The 2,859-nt window shown below is 46.1% G+C and overlaps 1 protein-coding gene across 1 annotated transcript; it reads left to right on the top strand.

Annotated features, from left to right (window-relative positions):
• The first annotated feature begins 467 nt into the window (after positions 1–467).
• Positions 468–1,791, top strand: LOC147117149 (protein FAM237A-like). Its single transcript, XM_085987122.1, has 2 exons — positions 468–828; positions 1,500–1,791. Exons 1-2 carry the CDS (start codon positions 468–470, stop codon positions 1,535–1,537), a joined length of 399 nt encoding a protein of 132 aa, XP_085843248.1. The 3' UTR covers positions 1,538–1,791.
• The last annotated feature ends 1,068 nt before the right edge of the window (positions 1,792–2,859 follow it).

The raw sequence follows: 2,859 nt of genomic DNA, 5'->3' as shown, positions 1-2,859 counted from the left end.
ACATATTTAGCTCCATTTTGTGGTCGAATACCCTCCAAAGCTGATTTCCACCGTGTAATATAGGAACGGTTCTTTGCAATACACCGTCTTACTGTAAACGTGTCACTTGCATTCGGCTTAATAACAGTATATAATTTGGAGGGGTGTACAAAGACCAGTCTGTGTCCTAACCCTGGCGAGATAGTCATAGTACAGCACAGGAGGCCATGGTGCCTGTGCCGACATTCAATCACCGTCCAAGCAGAATAGTTCTAGCTATTTTCCGAAGATCCCCATAACTACTTAAACCTCCAGTCAGTGGGTGCTGTAATAGCGTCCACAGTATGGAATCATCGGCACAGCAGCATTCACACAAGATAGCGACCTGGCCCCCTTTATTTCCATGCTTTGATTTCAAATGCTCGACTCGCCACTTTTGAAACCCGCCGCTGTTTTTCTTTGCGTTGTTAGGCCAGTCCCTGTACAACATGCAATCTCTGGGCGGCAGCTTGTGCCTGACGCTGGTCTGGATGCTGATGGTGGTTATGGCTCAGAAAGGGAACATGGACCCGATGAGCCTGGGAGAGATCGATCCTCAGTGCTGGGAGAGCTCCTCCCTCGCCCTGGTCGAGCTGAAGAAGCTGCGAGTCGCTGAAACGGTCAGCGGCCTCTGGGACTTTATGATCTACCTGAAACTCTCGGAAAAACCCAAACACGCCGCCCTCTTCATCGACCTGGCTCAGCTCTTCTGGGATATCTACGTGGACTGTGTGCTGTCACGATCTCATGGGCTGGGCAGGAGACAGATCATTGCCGGATATACCATGCCGTATCCACAGTACGCGACAGGTAACTCCTTCTATACGGTGCAGTGAAACATCTTTTTTACATATATTGTGTCTTTGAATTGTTCCAAGCTGTTAACCTTGTAGAATCACAGAAATTCACAGCACAGAAGGAGGCCATTCGGCCCATCGTGTCTGTGCCGGTCGACAAAGAGTTACCCAGCCTAATCCCACATTCCAGCTCTTGGTCCGTAGCCTTGTAGGTTACAGCACTTCCAGTGCATATCCAAGTACTTTTTAAATGTGATGAGGGTTCCTGCCGCTACCACCCTTTCAGGTAAACCTTAGTCCAGTTTTATCTGTGGCAGTCATCTTTTCTTTGAAACAGACTTGTTGCCGACATTGAAACTGGGCACTGGTGCCTAGAAATGAGTGTTAGCGACATTAGCAGCCCAGCGCTGCATGCCATTCCTATTTGAATGCAGACATAAAACTTCCATCTTAAACGGGGTTCAGGCTTCTCCGAAGTTAACGGACAGAGGGATTTTGTAGAAATGCGTTAAGCGCTGGTTTGCTTGTTCTGGCCAAAAGTAATGGTCTAGATTTAGAACTCGGATGCAGTTATACTTACGGTCGCCTCGCCTTCCATTTACTCCCATTTGCTTTTTACTCAAATCTATGATAGAGCTCCAAGAAACGGATTGACGTCCATTCTGGTGTTTTTGTTTATTGCAGGGTTGACACGTTCAAGTGACAAGCAACTAAAGTTTTAATGTCTGCAAAATGATCACAGAAGAACTCGAGTCACCGAAATACCAGCTCTCCCGACCAAGTGAAGCAATACTGTCTGCTCCACGCGCTGTATCAACGAACACGTAGATAAATGCTTCTTTTTAACATCATACAGTAGCACTATTCATGGGACGAGAAAGCTGTAATCAAAATAGCGTCTCTTTCAAAATAGACTTGATAGTCTAATATTCAAATCAAAAGAAAATGAATCGAGAGGGAGTATTTTTACCCAATAGATCTGCTGAAAAATAGCGGAACCCTGCATGGATAGGTGGGAAATAAAATTGATAATGATATTTCAAATTCAACCCAGCCACGCAATCACCAATGCAATCAGAGCCACAGTTCCCAGAAGTTCCGATATAATTTCCAAACGAACTACTTACTACATCGTGGTGCATTCAAAGTATTCTGATTAATTTTCGTTGGTGAGATCTAAAGAAGGTTTATTCTGTTCTGATTCGTTCCGCTTTCTTCGTGTCTTCAGAATACACGTGTGAAATCCAAATGCACTTTAAAAGATGTTATCCGGCCGCATTAATAACCACTCAGGTAAATTTCTAAAAAGGTAAAGATTAAGTACTTAAGCTTTAACATCACTGCAAAGTGGTTTCTGCTTCAAAGTGATGTAAAAGTGATGGTATAACTATGACTTGGCAGGGTGGACTAGCCCAATAACATGTGGGGACTGGTGACAAAAGTTGGGAGAGCTATTTCACAGACTAGTAGCAACAGCCTGACATGTCATCATACTTATACAATCATACCCATCAGTCAACCTCCCAGACTCCTCCATCACCATTCCTGGGTATGTCCTGTCCCACTGCCAGGACAGATTCACCAGAAGTGGGGGCACAGTGGTATACAGTTGAGGGGCCAGGGGGAGCCCTGGCAGTCCTCAACATTGACTCCAGATCAAATGAAGTCTCATGGCTTCAGGTCCAATATGGGCAAGGAAACCTCCTGCTGATTACCACCTACCGCCCTCCCTCAGCTGATGAATCAGTACTCCTCCATGTTGAACACCACTTGGAAGAAGCACTGAGAGTAGTAAGGGCACAGAATGTACTCTGGGTGGGGGACTTCAATGTCTATCACCAAGAGTGGCTCGGTAATACCACTATTGACAAGCTGTCTGAGTCCTGAAGGACACAGCTGCCAGTCAGGTGGTGAGAGAACCAACACGAGGGAATAATGTACTTGACCTTGTCCTCACCAATCTACCTGCCGCAGATGCACCTGTCCAAGACAGTATTGGTAGCAGTGACCGCCGCACAGCCCTCGTGGAGACCAAGTCCCATCT

This window comes from Somniosus microcephalus, chromosome 5, assembly GCF_052327205.1.
Source record: "Somniosus microcephalus isolate GS21.2 chromosome 5, FLI_Smic_1.0, whole genome shotgun sequence".
Taxonomy (NCBI): Eukaryota; Metazoa; Chordata; class Chondrichthyes; order Squaliformes; family Somniosidae; genus Somniosus; species Somniosus microcephalus.
The sequence above is the reverse complement of the archived record's forward strand: the minus strand, read 5'-3'. Positions and strand labels throughout refer to the sequence as shown.